General features: G+C 36.0%; 4 protein-coding genes and 1 long non-coding RNA gene across 9 annotated transcripts; 3 read left to right on the top strand and 2 right to left on the bottom strand.

The window, feature by feature from the left end:
- Positions 1-826: 826 nt before the first annotated feature.
- On the top strand, positions 827-5,200 carry LOC149734864 (SPRY domain-containing SOCS box protein 1-like). The gene is made up of 4 exons (XM_089879688.1): positions 827-984; positions 3,264-3,584; positions 3,884-4,473; positions 4,748-5,200. The coding sequence occupies exons 2-4, from the start codon at positions 3,343-3,345 to the stop codon at positions 4,873-4,875; spliced, it is 960 nt and encodes a 319-aa protein (XP_089735814.1). The 5' UTR covers positions 827-984; positions 3,264-3,342; the 3' UTR covers positions 4,876-5,200.
- On the bottom strand, positions 4,983-9,737 carry LOC149734863 (uncharacterized). Of its 3 annotated transcripts, XM_089879675.1 has the most exons (12): positions 9,601-9,736; positions 9,428-9,525; positions 9,246-9,368; positions 9,073-9,185; positions 8,907-9,008; positions 8,544-8,842; positions 8,299-8,472; positions 8,135-8,241; positions 7,836-7,944; positions 7,264-7,452; positions 7,025-7,197; positions 4,983-6,286 (listed from the first exon to the last, which is right to left on the bottom strand). In XM_089879675.1, coding segments are annotated over exons 1-12 (1,605 nt in total). In that variant the 5' UTR covers positions 9,718-9,736; the 3' UTR covers positions 4,983-6,285. The 3 variants fall into 3 exon arrangements, with proteins under 3 accessions (XP_089735801.1, XP_089735800.1, XP_089735799.1); XM_089879674.1 differs by having other exon boundaries at positions 9,073-9,368; positions 9,601-9,737; XM_089879673.1 differs by lacking the exon at positions 4,983-6,286 and having other exon boundaries at positions 7,021-7,197; positions 9,073-9,368; positions 9,601-9,737.
- LOC149734862 (uncharacterized) lies at positions 6,118-11,164 on the top strand. Its single transcript, XM_089879694.1, has 3 exons — positions 6,118-6,660; positions 10,827-10,900; positions 11,063-11,164. Exons 1-3 carry the CDS (start codon positions 6,118-6,120, stop codon positions 11,100-11,102), a joined length of 657 nt encoding a protein of 218 aa, XP_089735820.1. The 3' UTR covers positions 11,103-11,164.
- Positions 11,165-12,067: 903 nt separating this feature from the next.
- Positions 12,068-23,738, bottom strand: LOC149734860 (furin-like protease kpc-1). Of its 3 annotated transcripts, none has more exons than XM_089879661.1 (18): positions 23,480-23,738; positions 23,118-23,225; positions 22,806-22,919; positions 22,145-22,291; positions 20,100-20,265; positions 19,476-19,601; positions 18,940-19,102; positions 18,402-18,498; positions 17,451-17,773; positions 16,893-17,078; positions 16,475-16,600; positions 16,161-16,255; positions 15,893-16,050; positions 15,313-15,454; positions 14,747-14,834; positions 14,100-14,318; positions 13,598-13,707; positions 12,068-12,809 (listed from the first exon to the last, which is right to left on the bottom strand). In XM_089879661.1, the coding sequence occupies exons 1-18, from the start codon at positions 23,687-23,689 to the stop codon at positions 12,622-12,624; spliced, it is 2,766 nt and encodes a 921-aa protein (XP_089735787.1). In that variant the 5' UTR covers positions 23,690-23,738; the 3' UTR covers positions 12,068-12,621. The 3 variants fall into 3 exon arrangements, with proteins under 3 accessions (XP_089735787.1, XP_089735788.1, XP_089735789.1); XM_089879662.1 differs by having other exon boundaries at positions 12,068-12,446; XM_089879663.1 differs by having other exon boundaries at positions 12,068-12,443.
- LOC149734861 (uncharacterized) lies at positions 19,531-20,241 on the top strand. The gene is made up of 2 exons (XR_016385165.1): positions 19,531-19,672; positions 19,753-20,241. It is a non-coding gene; the product is annotated as an uncharacterized LOC149734861 (long non-coding RNA).
- Positions 23,739-24,611: the final 873 nt, after the last annotated feature.

Below are 24,611 nucleotides of genomic sequence, written 5' to 3'. Positions count from 1 at the left end.
TACATGTAACAATTGCTATTGTAACGTCACAGGTAGAAGCATTGTCGAGCCAGTAACCATATGGCCAGATTTTCGGACAGCGGACCCGCAGCGCTGCTACGTCACAGACCCGTGGTCTAAAAGGCACGTGGTTGGCGAACGTTACATGGCAACGTTGCTACGACAACTATCAAAACTCTCGTGATTTTTTGACCAGGTTATTAAATCGTGATTATTTTCGAATATTGGTTATTGTCTAGAGGTATTTTCGTTTTCGTCGAATAAAGGCTTTTGTCTGCGTGATATTAACTTGCATACCGCGCTTTGCGGTTATGCCTGTGTTTAGAAACAGACTGCAGGCGGATTGAGTGTCTGAATTGCCTTTCGCGCGAAATTTAAGATTTTCTCACGAAAGTTAAGCCAGTTGGAATTTCGTGGCAAAATTAAAGATCTTGCGTGTAATCAGCATTTTCACTTTTGTGTTCAATTTTGTGAATTGCTTTGTGTAATTAACATGTGAACGGCTTCAGCGCTGGAATGTAGGAGTTGTGTAATCATACGGTGTATGGAAAATTACATCATACTAATTGTTGTAATACGCAGACGTTACTCTTATACATATCATACATAACTGATAGATAAAGAATACAGAATGGTTTTAATGTGAATATTTAATTTCCTTTTTAGTAGAAACGCACGTATGTAGTTCTGTATATGGCACAAATTTATGTACGCCGTATGAGCCAGACTTTACTACGCATCTGTACATTGCCACACCTCCGCTCTTTTCTCCTTCTTGTTTCTTTATTCTCTTCTGCTTCTCGCGCAGCTGATTCACTTGAGGCTGATTCCGTGACGTCATGGAAAATTCCGTTTCGACTAAAAAGCTAGCAGCAAGCCCGGTCGAGCCATAACCGTTCTAACCCTTCGACGTGGCGCAGCTTAGACATAAGGAACTAAATAGATTCCACATTTTAGAGTGAACTTTTAACTTAGAAACAAAAGGTAAGTCCATAGTACGTATAGATTAAGTACCGCTTAACGCTGGGGGGTTGTGGGCCCTTACGGTGGAAAAAATACTTTGTCGACTTTTCGGAAAGTAGATTATAAATTTATAAGAGTATTTTTTAGTAATTGTCAAGAAAACTTATGCCTAAGCCGGGCGCAGAGCTGCCTCTAGCATTCTTGGGGAATCGTGTACGTATTTATACGCTTTAAATATTCAATAAACGTTATAACTCATTAATTATTTAGACAAAACTTCTAGCCGTCTGTTTAGTTCTAAACAGTAGTGAAATTGCGCGCGCTTTTAGTTGGCCGCGGGTAAAACAGATGCGCCCAAGTGACAAAAATCGATAATAAGATTTACGAATTTATTAGACTTGTCAGGATTTTTGGTTGCACTCAAGAATCGAAATGTGTGGAGATGGATTCAGTAGTTAAACGATTTGCGAACAGTCGTAACTTGGAATTTATCGCGCTTTTAATGGCTTCATACGATGATTGGCTTCTGACTACAGTACTGAACGGAAAATTTTCAGAACTTTTGTTGTCAGTGCTCTAGCACGCGCGTAGCGTGCCTGTTTGTTGTGATCAGGAGGTCGATTTCGTAAATGATTAACCGGCCAGGCTGTTGACGTTACGCCATGTGCTCTGCGCTGTGAATGGAAAATTTCCACTACTCTTCCACTAGATACATTACACCATTGTAAGCCTAAGCGCCCTTAGGCTTTAGGTTTCTATAGTTTTGCGGCGTTTTAATGCCCATTGAAACCACGTTTTTCGTTCCTAGTTCACATATAGTTTTGTGCGTTATTTTTGCTTTTAATTATGTTAAATTCCCGTTAAATTGATTGTTTTCCTTTCAATTAAATTTTAATTCGCGTTAAATTGAATAAATTTCCTTTATATACTGTGTTGTTGTACCTCGAAACGCCACAACGCTGTTGGCATTTAGCATGTTTATATAAACAGAGTTAAAACGGAATTAAACCATATGCCATGTAGAACGACTATATACACAAGCAACTAGAACGGTATCATCACGTAACGATAGCTGCTCCCACACTACAATACGCTTGCTTGATGTAGCGTTAACTTAAAATTTAAAAAAATCACAAACTAGGACATTAATGACGTCAAACCCCTTTTAAAACGTCACCACGACGTATGACGTCAGAGCGCGACGGCGGTGTCTCGTTTCCAACCGAATCTTATGAATGGTTTGTCATACGAAGCTGCCGTGATATAACAAAACCCAAATAACCCATCTAACGTAAGCGTTTTAAGTAGCGCGCCTACGTCAGTGCGACCTAGTTTTTAAGCAACTTTGCTATTCAAACAACTACGAAGAACCGGCTATGTTCACACGGTTTAGTGGCGGTCATTCAACTGTAGAAAAACCAGGCGGTCTAAGGCGGAAACGGAGTGACTGGAAATGACGATTAAATATTAATTCTCAAGACGTTTTTCGGTCCTCGGAAGAGCAATTACTCGTAACTTATTAACATGCCCAGCAATTGTCCAAGCACGGAGATCGTATCTTGTGGTTAAGGCGAGATGCTGCGGTAATACCTGCTTATTTAACCGCATAATTTCGGTGAAATGTAAAAGGCGGTGCACGTTCATTTACATTCGGATGTCTTAGCCCAATTCGTTATCTTGTCGTTAGATAATGGTACTGTGGGGTAAGATGGAAACGGTTAGCGCATAATATCCCCAATTTCCTGACATTGTTTTAAGAATACGGTTATATAATTTTGCAAATATTCTTTGTTAATCCGAATAGGACGATAAAAGGAATGAAAACGCGTCCCATCTTATCCCAACCTACTATTGAGCCGTGATGACTTATGTTTTGTGTTTTGCTCAGTTTTGTTAAACTGAAACTTAAACATTACCCATTACTCAGCATGAATCACTTGCGCCCGCTACTTCTGCGAAGTCAATTTAAATTTCGGTATAATCAGTTAATTCAAAGCCGCGCACCCCGTTGGCCCTTTGATTATACAAGAGCCTGGTAATGAGAAACGCACCGCCGGCCTAGTTTGTGTCCTAATCCTAGTTTGTTGTGACTTGTCAGGGTCGAATCGACAAACAACAGGATTTAGTAAATATATAGTCACCCCTTTACAGTTTAAATGTAAATACCATTGAACAAAGATGCTAATTCCTGGTTATAAATCCTAGGCGGCCAATTGTGACCGCTTGTTTGCCTCGAATCAAGATAAGCCGAAAGCCAGATAGCGGTAAACTGACGTCATAACCTTTTTTTCTTTTCGCAGGCGCCGGCTATATAAGGGAGCGATCTAAGGACTAAGACATCGAACTTTACCAAGCAACAGTCTTAGAACAATACTGAAAATGGGTCAGAAAATATCAAGCAGCAGCGAGCGTTCGTCGAGGCAATTCTCATTCATAGAGCCAATCTTAGCACGTACAACCAGAACGAGCAGCAATGGCCGTTCAAATAGAAGCAGTAACTCACCGCCAAAGAATAGCAGAAGACACAGCGTTAAAGATGGTCACCACAGACGTACACACCACCACCACAGCAACGGAAACCATCTCTCGGCATCCGGAATGGAATCTGAATGCCCACACAGGTTAGTCGAATACAAATCTATATTAAAACTGATGTAGACTCGACCCAAAAGGGTATTTACAGAATAATATAACCGTATCCTCACACTCTAAATAGCGTTGTTAATTGGCGAAACACAATTAGGAAATATGGGATTTTATGTAAGAAAAGAAGGGGTGTTACGTGTAAATGTATCCCATCTTACCACACAGTGCTATAGATTATTGGCATGTTATTGTTAAGGACTGATTACTGTGGGTAATAAAGCAATTAATAATTTCGTGATTGCGCGAGTTCTTATTTGACGTTTATACATTACAGACTTGACGTCTTATTGGACATGCCAGCAGTCGGTGTAGATGTACAACAACAGCACGGCTGGAACTCTGAAGACAAAAGCGTGAACGTTTTCGTTAAGGACAACGACCTAACTGTACACAGACATCCTGTCGCACAATCCACTGACGGTGTACGGGGCAAAGTGGGATACAGCAGAGGCTTGCATTGCTGGGAGGTAACCTGGAACACCCGCCAACGAGGCACACACGCTATGGTTGGGGTATGCACATCAGAAGCCGCTCTAACATGCATGGGGTACCGTTCCCTCATTGGACAAAATAACGAGTCCTGGGGATGGGACTTAGGACGCAATAAGCTGTTCCATGGCGGTAAAGTGCACCGCAATGAAAAGAAGACCTACCCCTCGTACCTCGAATCGGACGAGAATTTCGTCGTTCCTGAAAAAGTTCTGGTTGTTTTAGACATGGATGAAGGAACCTTAAGCTTTGTAGCTGACAAGCAATACCTTGGCGTGGCGTTCACCGGCCTCAAAGGCAAGACTCTATACCCCGTTATAAGCTGTGTGTGGGGTCACTGTGAAGTGGGAATCAAGTACATCAATGGCCTTGAACGTAAGTTTCAAAAGCTTTTCAATACTAATCTTTTTAGGCTTTTTTTTATTGTAACTGTTTAGTTGGGGAAATCGTTTAAATAACGTGTGCTATGAACGTGATAGGGAAATTGTAATTATGGCTTTTCGGACGAATGGTCATATGCTACGTAAGCAACGATTAGTCTGGGTCGTAATAATCACATACGTCATTCACGCTTTATATACGTCACATATGTCTTAGTAGGTCTTTCCGGGTTTCTACAATCTGTTAACAAAACATTCTTTCTCTCCAGCTGCCCCTCTACCAATGGCAGAGCTTTGCCGCCGTCGAATTCGAATGTCGATGGGCAAGAAACATCTGCACGAGGTCGAAAAACTGCCGTTACCCCATCTGCTGCAAGAATACGTGCTCTACCGGTGATCACGATCAAACTGCAGCGTTTCGCCAAGCGATGCGTTGGGTTGGTACTACGGTGCTAAGACGCGGTTCCGCCGTTGTGCAATATTCTATGGACAAGTGTCTGTTACTTTTTATAAAAAACCGTACTTTTAACACAGAAAATGTTCGCGCCCACGATTTTATTATTTATTTTGTCGCACGGTTAAACGGTTATAGGTACGCTATTACATAGCATGCTACTGCGCTGTGTCGTTCCGTAAGGTTCTTTCGATTTTAATCTTTCCCGTTGTTTTAAATGTATTTTGCCTTCATTTTATCACCACAAAATAAAGTAATATGCCACAAACATGATGCCTTGGTTTTAAAGCAGATGCAGTGAAATAGGTGTTAAAATACCAAAATATCCGAACTCCTAGTGCCAGTGTTTTCATCTTTTAATTTACTGCTGGGAACAGTCTAATAGTGAGACAAGCGTTGTTAAAAGAAATATGCAAGTTTTAAAACCGATGTAGTGAAATTTGGAAGCGTATTCTTTCTCACAAGTCGTAAAAATCCTTGAATTTATAATGCCCGCGTTTAACCTTTAAATTTGCTACTGGGACTGTTACTAGTATTGAGAGTATTCATACTTGTCCGCTCTCTCCATTCAGGCCTAATTTATCACATAACTGAGTTCCCAAAGTGACAAGGTCTAATAAAACCGTTATATTGTTTTTAGTAGGGTAGAGGAAGATGGGACACCTTTTCATTCTATTATCTTGTCAGATTTGGTAGTAGGTAGTAAACAAAGTACATTCAAGAAATTTAAAAACTGTATTCTCCGAACTCCCATAGACCGTTGTTAATTGTTTAAAACACGATCAGAATATTAGGATATTATGTGATAATAATGACCCGTTTTTCCCCACCCTACTATCATGGGTAGATTATTACATGAGAAGCCGCTATAGGATGCAAAAGCCTAATAAAACTTGAATACCAAAGACAGACGCAAGAATTTTCTCAGGAGTCGTAAAAATAGCGAGCTTATTTTGCCAGCGTTTTAACTTTTATATCTATTGTTAGGAATGTATATGTACAGGATGTTTCGCGTTAATACAGATTTGAAGCAGTAATAATGGTTTTATTACCTAATTTATTGCATATTTCTGTGGTTTTGATATCCAGAACTATTTTGCTTTATACGAATAGAGGTTTTTTAATACCTCGTATCTGTTTTATCTAAACATCATGTGAAATACTTGCAGACTGAATCCATGCATAATGGAATACAATTCGCAAGAAGCGCATTATAATATGGAGCACATTAATGTGGTAATAGAATTTTATTCGTGTCTGGAAACTAATGAGACAGAAGCTTGCTTAGCACAGCCAGTTGTAGAAGATTTTGAAACCAACCCGTTTTGGCTGGCTCTTAGCCATTTTCGTTTCTCTGAAAAAGGAAAAAAAGTTATAGGTCTTTGGATTAAAGATTTTGCAAAGACAAGAAATAAAAACGATCTAGTCAAAAAGTATTCTCAAGTGTGTGGTGAGGCATCTTCATTATTTGAAGCTTCTTCAAATACTTTTAAGTGCCCTAAAGATTTGCTGGATGTCTTAACTATAATTTTAAATGAGTCTGAAATTCATATAACCAATGAGGAACTTAGTCAAGCAGATGAGATAAACGAGCTGGAAAAAGATATTATTGAATATTTAGGGGGATATGTTATTTTTAAGGTTTTAAAAAGATTTAACAATTCAATAATTGCGCAAGAGTTTTGCCAAGAATCACCAAATGGTAAATTAATACCAGTTATGGAAAAGGTAAAAGGGGCATTGAAGTATCCGTCAGTGGAGTTTATGCACTTATTGCAAATTGTATATTTAAAGTGCAGCAAGAAATGTCACAATAACATGCCAAAATCTATTAACTTTAATGAAGTTCTACAAAATGTATATGCCCATCCATCATATATTACACTTTTAAACAAGTTATCTCTAAAATTTATGGATAACGAAATAGTAAGCAGTATTCTACGATACATGATGGATTTATATGTGCGTGTATTATCCTATACCTTTGCTAAACGATTATTGCAAAAATTGTTAAAATGCTCCAATAAGAATACAAAGGGTCTTCGGGGCGACCTTAAACCAAAGCAATAAAATATATGGATATTATCATTACCATTTCTTCTTTTTTATTATGGGCTCTTCACAGACTTCTGTCCACGCATTTTTTTTCCCAAAAGTAGTATTCCCTCCTTTTATTTTTTTTATAATTTTGCGAGTTGTGATGTGTTCCAGCCCATAACCAGACTGAAACACATCTGGGTTCTGTGACCTCCGGCCAATAGTTCTCTATATAAAGTAAAGATTAGTAATTTAGCATAATGAAATAAGTTTCGACAGCAAAATCCTACTTACCAAGTTACCAAATACTGCCTCGAGAACATCTTGGCTGAACACATTCAGGCAAACACAACTACTGCCTGCATTTAATAGCTGTTTTACCAGAGCTATATAATTTTTCGTTGAAAAAATGAGACCGTCAAAAGTCGGCTGTGCCATTAATCTCTTTTTTCGCTCATTTGGGTGGTTTTCATTGACCAGCCTCTGCAAAATTAGGTCGTAAGAACGTTAATACTGGCGCCATAGCACAGTTGTTTAGTGCACCTGCCTTTAACCCAGAGGTAATGGGTTCAAGGCTCATTGTTGCTAGTTGCTACCATTGTGGGCGAATGTGTCCTTGGGCAAGACACCTAACGTTAATTGCTCCAACCCAGTGGTCACTAATTGGTTGTTCAAATTATTAGCCACACATAAAAAAAAAAAAAAAATCTGCAAAATAAATAATTACCCACAAAGCAACATATACTTGGTAACTCATAAGCTGGCACAAGGTGTATGAAACAGAACATCCGTGTTATAACGACTGTCTTTTTTCGGCCACGCGAGGATAAAGTAAGTTACATTCATTCATAGTAGAAATATCTAACCTCCCATTCCAAAAGATAGTTGAGAAAATCATTTTCCAACCAATTTAACCGATTATCGTTTGTCGTTTTAATTGGGTTGGATCGACTACAATTCATAATGTCGAACCATCTACAACAAACATAATATAATAACACTTTCAATTTGCAATGTAGAAATGGCTATTACAGTTATTATTGCCCACTATTATATCCTAAATCATTATGCGTTAACCTTATAAAATTAGTTATTAATTGAATTGACTTATTATATCTAGTTTATATTAGTCATTTAGATGTGTGGATTCTACAGGCTATCTTACTTGGCAAACAGCAAAACAAATTTTGCGGTTGCATTAGCAGCAGGTATTTGTTCTAAACATTTTCCTACACTCCAGCTTAAAACCTCTCTTGCCAAGTTCACTTTCATCTAAGAATTATTCATGTTAAAAATAAGTTAATTAAATTATTATAAACTTATAATTACTTTTGTGTAGGAGTTAAGGTATATATGTGCTGAAGATAAACGACATCTGCTAAGCATGAGGTTTTGTTGCTCAGTCTTATAAACTGATAAGATGTGTGTCCAGAGTATGTCACCATTGTTGTTCATATACCTAGAACCACCAGGCTTTGAACTGAACAGTGAATTACGTGCAGTCTGTGGAAATAAAACAGTCATGGAAATTAATGAACATTTTGATAACAGCCAAATACTGATTGGCACCATACCTTCAGCAAATGTGAAGGATCAGAGCATAAAAATATATGCCTGTCACATGCATAAGGATTGATTGCTGTGTACAAATCTGGGCCTGACACATTTAAAGGACGGCAAGCAATGAGTTTGAAAAAAGTTCTGTTGCTGGGATGTCCATCACACACCACAGCATGTATTTGAACTCCTCTCGACTCACACTCCCAGAGAAGTTGCCAAAACAACATGGCTAGAACATGGGGTGGTGTACTGTGGGTTGGGTACCATGCCAAGGGAATAGATATTTCGCGATCGCTTGATCGGAGGTAGAACACTAAACAGAAAAAATAGAAGCAACTGGTGAATCACAATGACTATAAAAATAGTCTGCAGTTTACCTAGAAGATGACTTGCAAGCTGTGACTTGGTTTGAACAAGATCTTTTCCAAAATCAACAAAACCAATCAGCTTTCCATTTTTGATGATTAAATTTTCACGAACTAGAATTACAATAATATAAAATATTACTTATTAAACACATTGTCCATAATGTAAAACACTTACTTTTCATTTCATCGAGTGTCACATATGCAGATAAATTCCCGTTTAGTTTAACCACCCTTTCTATTTCTTCCAGGGCCTTTGTATTTAAACCAGGTTCAGGTGAAATGCTATTGCTAAAGTAAAAAAGTTTTGACATGCAGGACACTGGTCCAGAAAAAATAAGAAACCCATACCGATAGGAAGCAATTGTACTCTTAGCTGGTAATGTTAAAACTCCAGTCGTTCGGAGGTGTTCATATGCAGAAGGTGATCTGCTAAACAGTTCAATTGCCCAGCGGACAACATCTGGATGGTAACTGAGAACAACAAAATGAAGTTAATATTTAAAACACGAAATACAGTATCAAGCATATACCGATGACCGGATGAAGAAGAGTTTGCATTCTTTACTTGCTGGTCAATGAAAAGTTTTTGCCAGGAGTTTAACGAAGAAACCTCATTTGTAAATATAGTCTACAAAACAGTGGAGTTAACCTTAAATGGACACATAATATTTTCCTGTTACACAGAAACACCCAAAATAAGTACCTGTACAGAACAGTGAAAATCTGTTGGTACTACAACTTCATTTTCAAAGAAACTGGAGGTTTTGTCAATATCATCAGACTGAAAAAAATTTACCATACTTAAAACAATCCATTTCATTCCCAAAAACAATTACTTACTTCATCGAGGTTGGAAATGCTATCAAAGTATTGTTACTTGATGTTCGTCTTTTATTATTATGTGCAGAGCAGGCTTTACAGATTGTGGTAGTTGGAGAATCACTATCTGCATAGGCATTCCATGTTAGAATTATGTTTTGCACTTAGTTTAATGTATATGCTTACATATTTTGCATGACAATGAACGATAAGTAACTGTGGTTAAAATGGTTGATCCATTCCAACTAAGCATAGGGTGTGAATTAACAACTTCACTACTTCCAATATCCTCTGAACAACACCTTCACACACTGACAAATTTTCTAGACCCGCTGTAAAATTGTGGATGTCAAGCTACAAATTCTTTTGTAACTAGTAACTGTATTGTTACATTTAAAAACATACTTAAAATGGAGTATAATGTTTCTGTGCGACTGTCACCAACTGACAAACCCTTAATATCCACCGGCCAACCATAAATTGAGAGTCTATGTATCGAAGCTGCAGAACTAAATAATACCCTGTATAATATTAAATTTTATCAGAACACAATTGCAAGATTTAACATGTAAACTGAACTGACCGAATTTTTGGAATTAAAATGTCTTTCTCCTGATAGACCATTTCATAAAAATCTGAGCCCTTGTGGTAATGTACCCACTTATCTGAATAAAAAAAAGCAAGTTAAACAAACTGAGTAAATATGCTGTACAAAAAAACTTTGCTAAAACTTAACCTTTCATTGAAGCTGGCAACTTTTCTGCAGATTTTATTAGATCTTCAAGGCACCTATGTCGGTCCTTTGGTATGTGGTGCCTAACTACTGGCTGCTTTCTTGGAGCTGAGAAATATGCTGACTGTTTAGGAAGATGTTTGCAGGGTTTGGCTCCTCTGCGTAGTTTGACATATTTCCCACTACCATGACTTCTATTTAAATCAGACTGGTCGAAATGAGCTTCACAAATAGCTGCCCTAAAGTACAAATAAATTTCTCAAGTCTTGTAGTATAAGTTTAACAGTATTGTAAATATGGGAAATAAAACAACATATCCTTACGTTCTTTGTGTAGCATTTCTTTTATGCAGTCACCTTTACCAGCATCCCGTACAGATAACAGAAAATTTGTCAGCTGTTCGCGATGTTCTTTTTCATCGTTGGTTTTGGCAAATTCGGGGCGATATACGGTAAATAATGTCCTGGTATTACCTTGTTTAGCTTTTTTGGATGACCAGTTGCAATTGGGAACGGCACAATGAGTTGCAGGCATAATTAATACTATATCGTTCTACGTCAAACTGTTGTAGTAAAATCAATTTCTTTGTTTTGAAGTTATTCGTTTACAACAGTTGCCCCGTAACGAACCTTTCATGCGTGACCACAATGTGACGTCATAACAAAAGAAACAAACAGGAGCAAAGAGCTGGACTACCATAAGAGAGTACTATGGTCAAAACACTGTTAGTACAGTTCGGCCTGATGAATACACACGTCACAAAGGTACTATGACGTAACAAGCCAGACAGGGGACTGAATCGCATGCTCTCTTTTGCACGGGGTAAGGTCAGACATCCTGCAAGGATTAAAATAGAACATACGCGCTAACACAACACACGATTCGTATAGTAAAGTGTAACAATAAAGCACAAAGGTAGCAGCACTGTCTGAGAACCCGGATATTCTAAGTTTAGAGGTAAAATGCTCATAAACCAAGGCATTTACCTAATTTCATACTAAAATGACGCATACGCACGAAGAAACACGATATTAAATGTGATTATTATTATATATAGACTATATTGCTTTTCAAACTGGCGATATTTTGCTATATTATATTGTTATTAGCGTGTGTCACATTCAGAAAATGGTTGCCAACTTCGAAATACGGAGTCGACACAGTCGACAGCGCCGTCTGGCGGATGGTTATTTTAAACTTTGTGTCAAAATGTCCAAGCTTCGAATTACAATCATTACTTATAAAAGACAGCTATACAATTTCCACAGACCGTTGTTAATTGTTTAAAACACGATCAGGATATTCTATATTACGTATCAAAGGTTTCTTACCCCACAGTAGTCTATCATCTAGTGGTAAGATAGTGCATGTACCGTACATATTTACGGTAGCGTCCCGTTTAGCATTAATGAAAAAATATTTACAGAATTCCATATAACCGTATTCTCAAGACTCTAAAATAGCGCTGGTAAAAAACACAGGATTACGAAATAAGTGGAATTAATGCTACCGGTATCTATCTTACCCTACAGTACTACAGCTTACAATAAGTTACAAAGCGGAAATGTATGGTTTGCTTCAATACTCCAGCTAACCAGACAGTTTTCAAGCTACGACGAACTATTCAAATGTTTTATTACTTACAAATGCACATTGGACTCGCCTTAGGTTTGGCACTGGTTTGAATATACAGTGGTTACTGAAAGGCCGCATGCTTTATCTAACAGACCAGGAATGCAAAAGGCGAAATATATAAAGATTAAAAACAGCGACTCAATCAAAATGTGTTAGACTCAACGGTGAAGCAGTAGACAGTTAAACGCCTATATAAATAATGATACAATATAAACTCTATTAGAGTCATTTTTTTCGTATTTTTCAGGAGATCCTTGCAGAACAAGTTCCGCAGCATTGCCAAGCCCAACTGCTGTGTCTACAAAGTCCTTGACGCTTCACCAGTAAGCATTTGCTACGAAAAAATCCGCCGTAACTGACTGCTGAAATTCGAAGGAAAAAAACAACAATATTAAACGGGGGGAAGAATCTTCACAAATATCCATGCAGAAGAAACCAGTGTAAGAATGAAAGAGAAAAAGATACAGAATGAAATTAAGCATGATAGATACAATTAGCATACAAAAAAGGCAATAAAAATAAGTTACAAAGGTGTTTTTAAGGGGATAGGGTAGTAGTGTTAGCGGAGTAGTAGTCGTCGTCGTAAAATGAATCTACTGCACTTTCGTTTAGAAGCAAATTAGATTGAGAGCATGTCCAACAGCAGGTTTCAGTGAAATACGGTATGTTGCACCAGTGGCCACTTAGCACTAAGAGACAAGGATTCACCCGAAAATTAGCATAACCTGTAAGAAGCAGACATGCTGTTATATAAACCATAGCCATGCAGCACATGCGTGGAAGCAATAAGAATGAATGCAACTTGTTTATCCTCAAATCGTGGGGCAATGACAGTTGTTATTATACAGGTGTTCAATTTGTATAAAAGTAGTATTTTTCACTGTAAAAAAACGTCTGGCATCGAGCATGAGGTGTAGACATACACCAACTGTGTCTGGTGTATAAGAAGACACCCATGTTATAACTCAACAGTGAGCATGAGGTGTATGAATACATTATGTGTGGCTGCACTGGCTGGTGTATAGGAAGACATTCATGTTATAACTCAACAGTGAGCATGAGGTGTGTTAATACATTATGTGAGTCTGGTGTATAAGAAGACCTCCATATTACAACTTGACAGTGAGCATGAACTGTACATATTATCCACTATTTCTGCACAAAACTTCACCATTTACATCCGAATTTAAGCCAGGGGCAAACATAACTGTATAAACTTTTAATACAAATCATATCTAGACATATTAAAGTATTCAGCTTATAGCATAGGGTTATAGATATCACCAAGATATTAAGCTAAAGCAAAAAATGGCAAATGCACGTGCAAAAGAACCATAAAGTGTTATAGGCAGTAAAATTTTCTAAATATGTATAAACAAAGAACTATAAAATGTATAAAATAGTATACCAATATTTTTAAATACAGAATTATACTAATTCGAATTTACGAATTTATAACTAATTTAGGCGCATAAAACCCGTTTTAATTAACTTGGAATAAAACGTTACTTACCGTCCTGGCATATAAGGTTACATTGCCCATTTTCGAGCCTTCTCTTCTGAGGGCATCGAGTACATTGGTCATTACGAGGGCCTATGCATGCTTTGCAGCTTGAGTGACACCTGGATAAATGCAGAACAGGTTAAAACTGGCTAAAACTAGTAAAAACTAAAGTTATATACACTGTTTACATGTATATATCTGTTACCTATTACACTTAATTATATACATATATATATATATATGTATGTGCCTATTGTGCCTATTGTATTTTTAAACTGGAATTTAAAATGATTACATAGAATGACACCTGGACATTAAAAAAAAGGGTAAAACTGTTTAAAACCAGTCAAAACTAAACCCAAATGTTATGTGTATGTACAGAACATATTTGAATTTTTAAAACAACATTTAAATTGGTTACATTGCAAAGAAAATTTTAAATCTTATGTTTATATTGAAAGTTCTTAAAGCTATGATATATACAAAAATTTACTACAACAACAAAATTTACCGCCTGCAGGTCTGACGCCTATAGTCTGGAAAGTGTTGCCGCGGACATGTTCGAACACATCGTTGGTGATGCAAAACATAGCCATCTGCGCATGTTGTACAACGCGTTGGATAAACACTGCACCCTCGACAAGATGCATTGCATGGACGACAACCAACGGAAGTCGAAACTAGGTACGTCCCTACACCGCATGAAGGGGTGCATTGGCCATCATGGAAACTAAATCAAATGTGCATGTTATGTAGGTATAGTTTTTTGTTATATAGATATACTGTGGGGTAACATGGATACTGTTAGCAGATATCATCTCATATTTTTTGATCAGGTTTTTAACAATTAACAACGCTTTGTGGAGTGGCAGGGACCAGGGCTATAATTCTTTAAATATTCTCTGTTAATTACCAAATTGGACGATAAAAGAGAATAACATAAACCGTTTTATCCCGCTCTTGTATATTTTGGGTCTAAATGAGTGAGGTGAGGCACACCTGAGACCTGGGGTGTAGGTTTATTGGTCCCACTCTATTCTATTAGGGTAAGGTCTTCAGTGAGGCGCACCTGAGACCTGGGATGTAGGCTTATTGGTCCCGGTCTTGTTGCATTAATGGCTAGACTATAGTTTCTACAACTACAGACACATTACTCACATGAATGAAGATCTGCATGAAGTACAATGGCTGCTTCTGTGGTGACAAGTTAGACAAACACGGTCACATATTCTGCAGTTCTGTACGCCTAGATGAAAACATGAATTAACATAAATTCCCATATCACATAATGTATAAAACATGGGGTGGAATTTACACCTAACATCCCAAACTTTACAATGTAACTTGCTTTATCTCGCATGGTCGGAAAACGACAGTCCTTAAAACACAGGTGTCCTGTTTCACACACCTCGTGCCCGCTTACAAGTTAACTTTGTGGGTGATCGGTTTTGTTTTACAACCTATTAGTGACCACTGGTTGAAGCAACGAACATGCAAAACTTTTTTATAAACTGTGTGAAACAACATAATGAGTAAAAAAGGGGTAAAAAACCAAACTTCTTGTACTTTACAATATATTGCATAAAACAAAGGGTGAAATTTATAATTTTACATGCAATACCAAATACCCCATATTTTAAAACAGCACATGTGAAAAATGGTGTACAAATTATACCCAACACCCAATACATTACGATTAAACATATCCTACAATAACTACATACCATTCCTTGGGTCTCTCTGCAGAAAATATCCCGGACTACATGTCATAACACAAGCACCATTTACAATGGAGAATCCAGGTCTGCATGATGTGCAGTTTGTAGAACGACCAGCATTACAAGTTAGACAGGTTCTCCAGCATGGCTACAAAATGCAAGAATTTTGGTAATTTCGGAATTAGAAAATATGATTTAATTGATTGGGACCAGTAAGCCTACATCCCAGGCCTCAAGTGTGCCTCACTGAGGACCTCACCCCCTGGAATAGAATAGACTATAGACAGGAACCAATAAGCCTACACCCCAGGTCTCAGGTGTGAATCACTGAAGACTTTACCCTTATAGAATAAAATAGACTGGGACCTTTAAGCCTTTATCCCAGGTCTTAGGTGTTTCTCATGTTCCCTTACGGGTTGTTTAAATTGTCAGCCAAACATTACAGAACATTCCCCAAATAAATCACCCACAAAGTTACATCTGTGGTAACTGGAAATCAGGCATGAGGTGTATGAAACAGAATACCTGTGTTATGTTGCCCCGCTACATGAGAACAAGTAAGTTTCATTTATTCATTTACTCTTACCTTGCATATATTGGACCCGGGTTCTACATATTGTGATCTGTCACAAGATGCAATGCACATTCCCTGTGGTGTAGACACATGACGACACGCTCGACACTCATGAGGTCCGTAACCACAACAACCGTTGCATTCTGAGTGGCAATGGTCTTGCGGAAATGCTGTAAAAAATTACAAAGGAAAATTTAAAAAAAAGATAAAAGAAAATGTTTAATTAAAAAATATTTTAGTACAAAAATTTAAAAATTGTTAATTTAGGATTTAGTTTTACCATCACAGTTGTTAAAGTGGAAATTAGGTTGGGGGTGGGTTTGTGTTCCGTAAAACAAAAGTTGCCATTTCCTCAGCATTCCTCTACGTGGCTCTCTGTGGGTTAAAATGAAATATTAATTGGCAATACTGGAAAATATACCTGGTAAAACTGGAAAAATATATCTGAAAACACCGAAAATGTATTTGGTAACACTAAAAAATATATCTGGAAACACTGATACAACATATGTGACAGCACTGGAAAACATATTTTGCAGCACTGAAAAAACATATCTGAAAAAATATATATGGCAGCACTGCTATATACAATACCTGTATCGTAACCTGTATGGTATATCTTCTATCCTGAGTAGCCAAACACCCATAGGGTTTTCACCCCAATGATGGGTTGTCATGAATTCCCAGTCATTAAAACCACCAGATGAGCGGTCATAATCTCTGAAAAATAAGAAAAAACATTAAATTTGTTGGTAGGTAATAAGAAACACAATTAGTCTTAGAAGGAGGTAAATATTATTTACAATTATAAATGATGTTGAAAGTGACCCCCGTTAGCATTAATATAGGCTTGGACACTTCATATTTAGTTCCATATACGTATATCAGAAAAAAATTATTATAACAGTGCACAAGTATTGTTTTTAAAATTTTTGTTAATTTTTTTATTTTTATGATTGTTGGTAAATTTTTATTTTTTTGGAATTTAAAATATTTGTTAAATTTGACCCACCTTCTCTGCAGGATGTTGGACACTGTTCCAGATGGAGAAACAAGGAAGATCTTGAGAGATCCTCTCCTTGGATGTGAGAGCGTGATCCGTAGTACGACGTGCTCGAGGTATAACACCTCGCTTGTTTTACGATGGCAAGCACGAGTGTCCATCGTTACTTCTGTCACTTCTCGTGGAACTATTTCTCTAGAAATGAATGAAAAATAAAGTGTTGCCTGGGTAAAAATTGTAAAAATATCTGTAAACACTAGGTCGAGATGACATTTTGACAAAATTTTAAAACTTTTCTGAAAATGGATGGAAATAAGAGTGTTTAAAGAATCGTAGTAATAAATATCTGGCAACACTGGGTTGAAGTCAAGTTTTGGCAAGATTTAATGGGAACATTATAATTTTTATATAAATTTCTGTTCAAATATAGTATATATAAAAATCTAATAAAGGTACAATTACTTTAGAGCAAAAAATGTGAAAAATCTGGTAAACAAGAGACAAGGGGTCCTGTCCTGGGGACAAGTGGTACTTATTGTTCAGATCAAATTACAAGATATGACGTACAGTGCCAGTCTCTGGGGGATCGTTATACATTCGTGCTGTTCAGGGACACGCTTCCAACGACCTGCGACGTGTGTCAGTGCCGCGGCATCTAGCAGGCCGAAGCCGAAGACATGGGACACGTTGAACCCCGCGCCGTTGACAACCCAGTCATGCCCGTGCAAGCCTTGGGATTTTGTTGTGCGGACGATAACGTGTTGTACGTCACGCCAAGTGAGGGCCATGTTGGCTTGTAGCATAAGGGCTATGATGCCAGCTGCCATTGGTGCTGATGCTGAAGTGCCTGTGTGCTCATGGGTGCACCTTCTATGTAAGTCTGTTGTGATCTGGTAAAAATACGGTAAACGGTAAAATGCTAATAAGAGTTATATTTTGAGTAAACGTTTTAGAAAATTTAGAGTTTAAACAAGAACCAAACAAACAAAAATAATTATATACATATATATAAACATAATATTATTTTAAAAATCGATTTCAAGTTATTTTGTAAGTGTCAAAATCTTTTTAATGAGGTTTAAACCTTAAACTTGAATTGAATCGAAAAATTTCGAAGACTGTAAAGGATCCTAATCCTACTTGAAAGGTCAACTAGAGGTCAAGTTGTCGCGCGTTTAGTCGAAAAATTGAATTCCTTACATGGTAAACTATGGGGTTTAGAATTTGAGGAATTTTGGTTCAAATTGCAGAGATTTTGAGAATAAACGCAACAAAAATACAAAGTTTTTTACAACAACAAAATTAAAAAAAGTAACATTTTTGTAAGAACTATAAAACAAAAAAATTAAGAAAAGCAAAAATACAGCAAAAACATATACAAAATTGCTTAAAATTAACAATTTTTCTAATATTATTTCAACAAAAGCAAAACACATCAAAATTCACAAAGCATTTTTGCTGTGCTAATGTATTTTTACAGTTTTTTCTTTTCTTTCCTTTAGAAGTAAATATACTTACAACTTTTCCCTCATTTATTTCTCCACTGCTATATGTAGTAGCTAATGTAGAAGCACAACCCTCCAAATACCATGGCCGGTTTCCCCGTTCAGATACACTACGCATGCAAGCAAAATAAAAGCAAACAAATTGGCAACAAAAAACACAAAGCAACAAAAATTATACAGATACTACTTAAGCAGTACTAAAAATAACATCAAATCCTAAAAAATCAAGAAAAAAGTCTTTATTTTTGCATTTTAAAAAATTTTTTTTATGCATGGCTGTTAATTTGGATAATTATTAAGTGTCTTGCCCAAAGACACATAAACCCACAATGGTAGCAGCATAGAGCACAGAACACGGTACCATTCAGTACCAATTTAAGCGCCTAAACCACTGAGCCACATGTAAATAAGAATTCTCGCTACAATAAAACATAAAAAAATAACAAAAACTAGGAATCTAAAGCGAAATAAACAAAACATACTTGCTTTCCTACAAACTACACCTACAGCCACAAAAAATCTTCCAACAAAAAATTTACAAAAATAAATACCTGCTAATCCCAATGGTGTATATGCTGTTAATATAACCGTCACACGAACAACTGTCTTTATTGTGTCCCCCGTTCCCAGAAGCCCATACAAATATAGAGCCATTTCCACCCCGGCCATATTTTGCTCCAGATTTAAATGCAGCTTTTGCTAACGGGCCTGGACCTAAGAATTTTGGTTTAACGTTGAGTATGTATTTTTGAAACAGGGGTGACATTATATGTTTTGGCATCCCAGTTTTGCTGTTAGATGTCTATGCAAAAAGTATGGCCAAAATATATTGTATTCACCACATTAAACATTGAATTTCCCTATACTCAAGTCAAGAACAAGCACGAGGTGTATGAAACAGAACACTCCTGTTATAACGACTGTCCTACCACGCCATGCGAGGATAAATAAGTTACATTTCATCATTTATACAAAAAGTATAAAAGTAAAATACAATTCTAGGTGTTGCGGCAACGGGCCAATTTTGAAATAAATCCCAGGTCCCTGACATGAACCTCACCTACATAGAAACAAAATAAAACTCTACCTTCTACCGTTTCCCCATCGTCATCTGGACCCCATGAAGCGCTGTATATATCAATGCGATCCTGAGCAAAGTTAAGAGAATGAGCTTCGACGCGATCCGTTACTTCTCCATCTAACATCCGGACTCCTAGGTGGGAGCAAAACATCTTTTTATTGATAAAAGTCATCAAATCATTGATAAACGTCAGCAATTATCAGGTAAAAGATAAAGTTATCCGTCGTTGATAAAAATGAAAGGTATAAATTTATTAAGTAAATATTTTTTTTTATTTTTTTAGATTTGCGTCACAGAAAATGACAGTTGTTATAACTTATAACACAGGTGTTCATACACCTTGAGCCAGCTTACGAGTTATCATGTATGTAACTTGGTGGGTCATTGTTTTTATGTGTGTCTGACGATTTAGAAAACCCATTAGTGACCAATAGGTTGGAGAAATTGCAATTGTAATTATTTTATAAAACAGCCTAATTAAGATCCTTTTAGGCTCCATATTTAAGTATACTGATATACAATATATTCGTAGTTCTACTGTTCTTAATTATCAGTGTTTCCAGCTTAATTATCAGTGTTTCCAGATCCAGATATATATAAAAAGTGTTGCCAGTCATAAAACCAACTTACCCCCAATACTGGCCCCATGTGCCACCCCCACTATACAGATGTGGTTATCCAACACTGCTGCCACCACTCCAGCACATCTGGTCCCATGTTTATTCTCGTTAGATGGGTCGTAACGGGGTGTTGGGTCAGTGTCTCGGTCGTTAATATCAATTGAAGCAAATCTATCCTGAAAAATTAGTTAATATTTTTTAAATTGTAAAAAATTATTTTTATATATATACAATTTTAGTTTTGACTTTTTTTTATTTTTGAACTGTTTTAAACTGTATATATATATATATATAGCTTTACAAAATAATTTTTTTATTTTGAAGTACATTTTAGTACATAGTTGTTGAAACAGATTAAATTAAAATTAGTTAAAGGTAATATTGCATGTGTATGCTAAATATAAAGTCAATCCAATACACATTTGATAGGAAAACTATACCATGTAAAATAAAAGGCAAAAAATATATAAAGAGTTTTTCAAAAACAATATTTATATCCCATGTACTGTAATGTGCAAATGCATTTTATAGCTTAGATTAACTAAATTCTAAATTGAACACCTTTTTAACTATATTAATGTGAATTGTACCAGCATAAAGGGATTTCAGCATTGATTGCATTTTCTGCCACTAATAGCATTATAAAGTCAAACATTCAATTACGTTCAAAGCAGGAGAAAACTTGAAGCAATTGTAAAAATGACGTAAAAAATTGTGCCTTGAACTGTAGGGCAGGAAATATGTTTGGGCAATTTAGGAAGTTAAATAAACAGTAGCCCACCCACGAGGGTAGCAATTACGTGCGTCAATTTGCGGAAATTGGTAAAATCATTGCTAGTATAGAAATTGCACTCGTACATTGAAACAGGAAATCGTTGGAAGAATTGGCTTGGGACAGTAATTAATTAAAACTAAATGCTGTATATGCATAAAGGAGAAAAATATGGACTTTTTGAAAAAGAGTGAATTGCACACTAGGACATATATAAAATTAAAATGCAAAAAGACATGAACAAGAATGTGTCCTTGGGCAAGACATTTAACACAAACCCTGATAATGTCTCACCAAATGACAGACAAAACGTCATTCCTTTAAGATCACAAAAACAAACAACTGCCAGAAGATCTCTTTCACACTTATGAAAAACAACTTTTGCAAAAGAAACACACACACACACACACAAGCAGTTATTAAGCTGCTATACTTAACACATAGATATATTAATATGAAACCACATTCAAAGTAATACAGACAGGATAGGCCAGTCTATATTTCTCAATAGTTAAAATTGCAAGAAGTCATTTCCCAGACACAGTACTATGCACTTATATGAGTCATTACCTTTTATCTCTGCTTACAGGAAATCAAACTGGTTAAAACTACTTCCAAGTAAAAATGTGGTTGCTAAAATAACCAGATCTGCTTCTAATTTACTTTTAATTGAAGCCGCCCTGCCTTAAGGGTTATTATTTCGTGGATTTTTCAAAGTGCAAACAAACTTCAAACTCGTTGTACAAATATTGCGGTAAAAATGATCCAGCAAAATATTTAAAAAATGCTAAACATTTAAATTTTTTTAATCATACTAGCTTTATATAGGCATCTGTCAATGTAAATGCAAGAAAACAAGTTTTAACTAAAACCAAATAAAGAAAACCGGTATTCTGGTATGAAAAATCACATTTTTTACTGTTTGATTTAAATAAAAGATGCAAAAATTACTGAATACCATTCCAGATTCTACATATCTAAGCAACAAATTGGCAACCTATTGGTATTATACAAAAAAAAATATGATGTATTGTATTATAAATAATGGGAAAAATAAATATATATATATATATATATATACATAATGGTTATCAAAACATAATAAAATCTGTAATGAAAAAATATAATAGGTATTAATAATAAAATATAATAGGTATTACCGGTAAAATATAATATGTATAGAAATGCAATAAAAACCTGAAATGGAAAAATAAAATGGTAATAATGGGACAATGCAGTAGTTATGAAAATACAATAAAAGCTGTCAGCAGTCTTAGACTTACATAATTTCTAATAAGATCAGGATGTGTGGTCTCTAACCCATCATCTAATATAGTGACTACAACTCCTTCACCATGGAAACCAGCGATCCAAGCTTCTTCTATCCTCATACTGGATGGACAACTTTGTGATCTATTGTTCCCGCAGTGCTGGGATTTAAATATTGGCTATTATGTAAATTCTACTGTTGTTAGTTAATAAATGTAACTTATTTAACCTTGCGTGGCGGAGCAATGACAGTCATTTATAATTTTTCTATTTCATACACATTGTACCCACTTTTAAGTTTAATTTATTTAAATACTGTTTAATAAATATAAATATATATATATATGCTGCATTTTTAGCGAGTTGTAATGAATAAATGCAACTTATTTATCTTATATACATATTTTCAGTGGGGCAATTTACGTTACTATAATACGAGTGTTCTGTTTCATACACCCGGTACCAGCTTACGAGTTACCTGTTACCACATACGTAACTTTGAAGATTATGGGGATATCTATTTTTATGTATAGGCTCAGCCGCTCAGGCTGTAGTTCATAAGGGCCTCATACCCATAACCTCTGAACTAAAGGCAGGCACAGTAACCACGGAGTCAAAAAATAGTACAACAAATTACTTGATATAATTTTCAGTTAAAAGGCATAAACTACGTACCATATACCACATTTCATCCCAAGATGGATCATTCGGAGATGGTTCGTTGTTAGTGATTGAGACAGGGTCACGTTTTACCCGTTTTAGAACACGAAGCCTCTCCACCATTATTACCTATAAAAAAATCAAATAATTTAAATTTTATATAAAGGTACATAATTTTTAGTTTATATAAAGGATTCAGCACCAGATTTTCAAAATAAAATGTATCTAAAGTAAAAAACTATCTTTATACACAAAATTGACTTGCATTTGGAAATATTATTTGCCAGAGTTTGACATGTTATTATAAAGATTTTATTAAAAAATTACATCTCTTTTAAGGCGTTTTAGCTTAGGTGTGTCGCGGTGTTCTGTTTCCAAAGATCTCTTACGTATACGATGATCTTTGAAGATGTACCAGCCTTCCAAGTTGCCAACCTTGTAAATATACCACATTAATGTCACATTGCCATAGTTTTGCTAGCATGGCACCACAAAAGGACCATTATGTAGACTTAATTTAACAATAACATACACGAAAACATTTTTTTTACAGTTACTTAAAAGCCTAAAAGAGATTTTTGGACATTTTTTGAAAATATAGAATTCTTTTTTACACTTTTATAAAACACCTGGCTGCAACAACACATAGATATAATAACTTAAGGGGGTTTAAATATATGATATATTACTTGTCCAAGGTTCATAAATCCATGATTTCTTGCAACTTCATTTGCATCTCTGTCTGGTGGAATTTCGACCGCGAACTCGTTTAAATAAACGCGGTGTCGCTTTGGAAAATATTTTCTTGTGGCATCAGAGGTACATGATAAATATAAAACAAGTGAAAAAAGGAAAAACACAAAGTGTGCGCTACTGCAGTGCGACGGACAGATTTTCATTTTTTATAAATTCATTTGCTTTCCTGTATGAATGATAATACAAAATTAATATATATATATTTGTGATTATATAACGCCCTTGGTTTCATTTGTAGACACAAACATATATTATATACATATATAATGTCTTTGGTTTTGCTAACAGAATTACCTATACTGTTTTTTAAAGCCTTACAAAAACTTTAAGCCGCAAATTACGGTAAAACACTACTACGAATTAAAAATATTGCTATATATTTGTCTGCTACTTAACCAAAACTAACCAATACTTAAATATGTCAGGAAAACAAAGCGTTAAAGTTGGCCTACTAAGCTATGCTTAGGTCAATACACACGCATGCTTTCTCCGCAAATTTCATTATACCCGCCCGCCAGCTCAAGACCGTGCGTATACCGACACTACTGCCGTTTGAACTCGAAATGCGCGTCGGGACCTCTTTTTACTATCGTTGTCACGCGTAACTGCTCGATTGCGTGTCGAACCGTACGCTACAACGATCCGGCAAAACTTCAACATTATTTTTATCTTTGCTGCGCTTGTTGTGCCGCCGTATGTAAATAAGTAAATAACGCTGTTTTTCGTGGGTCGCAAAGTAAACAACAGTATTTGCTGAAAGAGATTAAAGAACCCCCGGACGGTGTTTATTATTGCACAGCCAAGACGATCACTAACTAACAGAATATTCGTTCTTTCTTTTTCGCTTGTCGATAAAAGACCCTAACATTTTATATTATAAATTCCCCCTAAGTCTAGCTTACACCTATATACCTGAGCTTATAAATACACCACAATGATCCCTATATAGAATACACTTTGCTCTGATTTGCATGCAACTTAATAATTAAAACCATTTAAAAGCTGAACATAGTAAAAAACTAGGCTAAAACATCAAAAATTTAGGAAACAGTTTTGTTGATTGCA

Source organism: Ciona robusta, chromosome 6 (assembly GCF_009617815.1).
Source record: "Ciona robusta chromosome 6, ASM961781v2".
NCBI classification, from domain to species: domain Eukaryota; kingdom Metazoa; phylum Chordata; class Ascidiacea; order Phlebobranchia; family Cionidae; genus Ciona; species Ciona robusta.
This window is presented reverse-complemented; position numbering and strand designations above follow the sequence as displayed.